General features: G+C 50.0%; 1 protein-coding gene across 1 annotated transcript in view; it reads left to right on the top strand.

Annotated features, from left to right (window-relative positions):
• Positions 1–1,757, top strand: part of AIM1L (absent in melanoma 1-like) — a 20,006-nt gene that overhangs the window by 16,223 nt on the left and 2,026 nt on the right. Inside the window, exon 18 of the mRNA XM_008586380.1 lies at positions 1,010–1,168. Within this exon, the coding sequence (XP_008584602.1) occupies positions 1,010–1,168 (159 nt within the window). The remainder of the gene's footprint in view (positions 1–1,009; positions 1,169–1,757) is intronic.

Here is a 1,757-nt window from a genome sequence, read left to right as displayed (position 1 = left end):
TGTGTGCATGTGTCTGTGTGCCTGTAGGTGACCTGTGTATGTGTGTGTGCACGTGCATCTGTAGAAGTGTATTTATGCCTGCACATGCCTGAGTTTGTGACACTGTTGAGAGTGTGTGTGTGTCTTTGTATAAGGATATTTGTGTAGTTCCCATATTCACAGATGGTAATAACAACATTGCTGGAAGAAATCTTGGAGATTATCTCCAACCCTCACATTTTACAGATGGGGAAATAAAGGCCCAGAGAAGTGGACAAGGATTTGCTCTGCAATCTTGGGCAAGAACTGTACCTCCATGAACTTCTGTTTCCTCATCTTTAAAATGGGGATAATACTTGTCATGGGGCTGTTTTGCGGATTGACGATAATGTATGTAAAACCCTTAGGACAGTGCTTGTGTGGGTAAGCACTCAACAAACATTAGGTGTGATGGTGATTGTTACTGTAATTACTGTCACCACCACCCAAGACCCGCAGCTGATTTGTGGCAGACTCAGGTCTGATGTCTGACAGTGCAGTGTCCGCCCCATCAGGGTCCCTCTTCAGCATGGGTGTGTTCGTGCATTTCTCTCTGTAAGTGTGTGCGCGCTTCCGTATTCCTACACATGTCCATCCTTGTAGCAAACAAGTGCCTGGCACGGAGTAGGCTGGGCAGATCTGTGCATTGGTTATGATGTGTGAGTCTGGACGTTTGCCTGTATTTGTGTCTTCTATGAACTTCAGTACTACCATGCAGACCATGGGTGTGTCTGTCGGTGTGTCTCTCTGTACATGTCTGTGGGTACATCTATAGACATGGAAGTCTGTGTGCGTGTGTGTGATGTGCGTGCCCTTGGGGGCTGTGTGTATAAAGACGGGCTGACTTATAAGCAGGGTCAAGGAAAGTTTGGGGGCAGGAAGGATGGCTTGGAGCTTGATACTGAAAGGTCCACAGTTGAGGGTATTGGGGGCCCAGGTCAGGGCATCCCTGCCTGGGGACTCCTGACTCTCAGCCTCTCTCTGCCACTAGCGCCGGGCTTATTTCCGCCTCTGGAATGTGGCACTAGGGGGATTCTTAGCAGTGCCAGACCATGTGGAGGACATGAAGGCGGGCCGTGTGGTGGTCTCCAGGCCCCAGGCAGGAGGCAGCTGCATATGGTACTACGAGGATGGGCTGCTGAAGAACCAGGTACTGATTTAGGGGCTGGGACAGGGACACCTAGGCATTCGCAGGCCCACCTTGGGGAGTCCCAGCCCAGTCAGGAACAGGACCCACCCTTGGGCCAGAGAGACAAAGAGATGGGCACAGATGCCAGGACCCTGGGGAGGTGGAGGATGCAGCCTGTGTACCCCTTGGCAAATCATAGTGTTCTGTGGGCCTCAGTCTGCAAAACAGGTGTTGATTTAGATACTTCTAAAGGACCTCTCCACTCTACTATCCTGAGATAGAACTTGAATCCTACTAATAATGATAGATTGGCTTCATAGACATTTCCTGAGCACTTACTATGTGCCAGGCCCTATTCTAGATGCTGGGATGCAGCAGTAAGACAGAAATGATTCCTGCCCTCCTGAAGCTTACATCCTAGTCGGAAGAGACAGAAATAAATTAGTCAAATATCTTAGTATATTTGATGATGAAAAGTGCAGTAGAGGAAAGACATCAAGAAAGGAGAATGGGGGCTGGCCCGTGGCTCACTCGGGAGAGTGCGGTGCCGATAACACCAAGGCCACGGGTTCGGGTCCTATATAGGGATGGCCGGTTTGCTCACTGGCTG

The sequence above is a fragment of the Galeopterus variegatus genome, unplaced genomic scaffold (assembly GCF_000696425.1).
Source record: "Galeopterus variegatus unplaced genomic scaffold, G_variegatus-3.0.2 Scaffold109, whole genome shotgun sequence".
Taxonomy (NCBI): domain Eukaryota; kingdom Metazoa; phylum Chordata; class Mammalia; order Dermoptera; family Cynocephalidae; genus Galeopterus; species Galeopterus variegatus.
The sequence above is the reverse complement of the archived record's forward strand: the minus strand, read 5'-3'. Positions and strand labels throughout refer to the sequence as shown.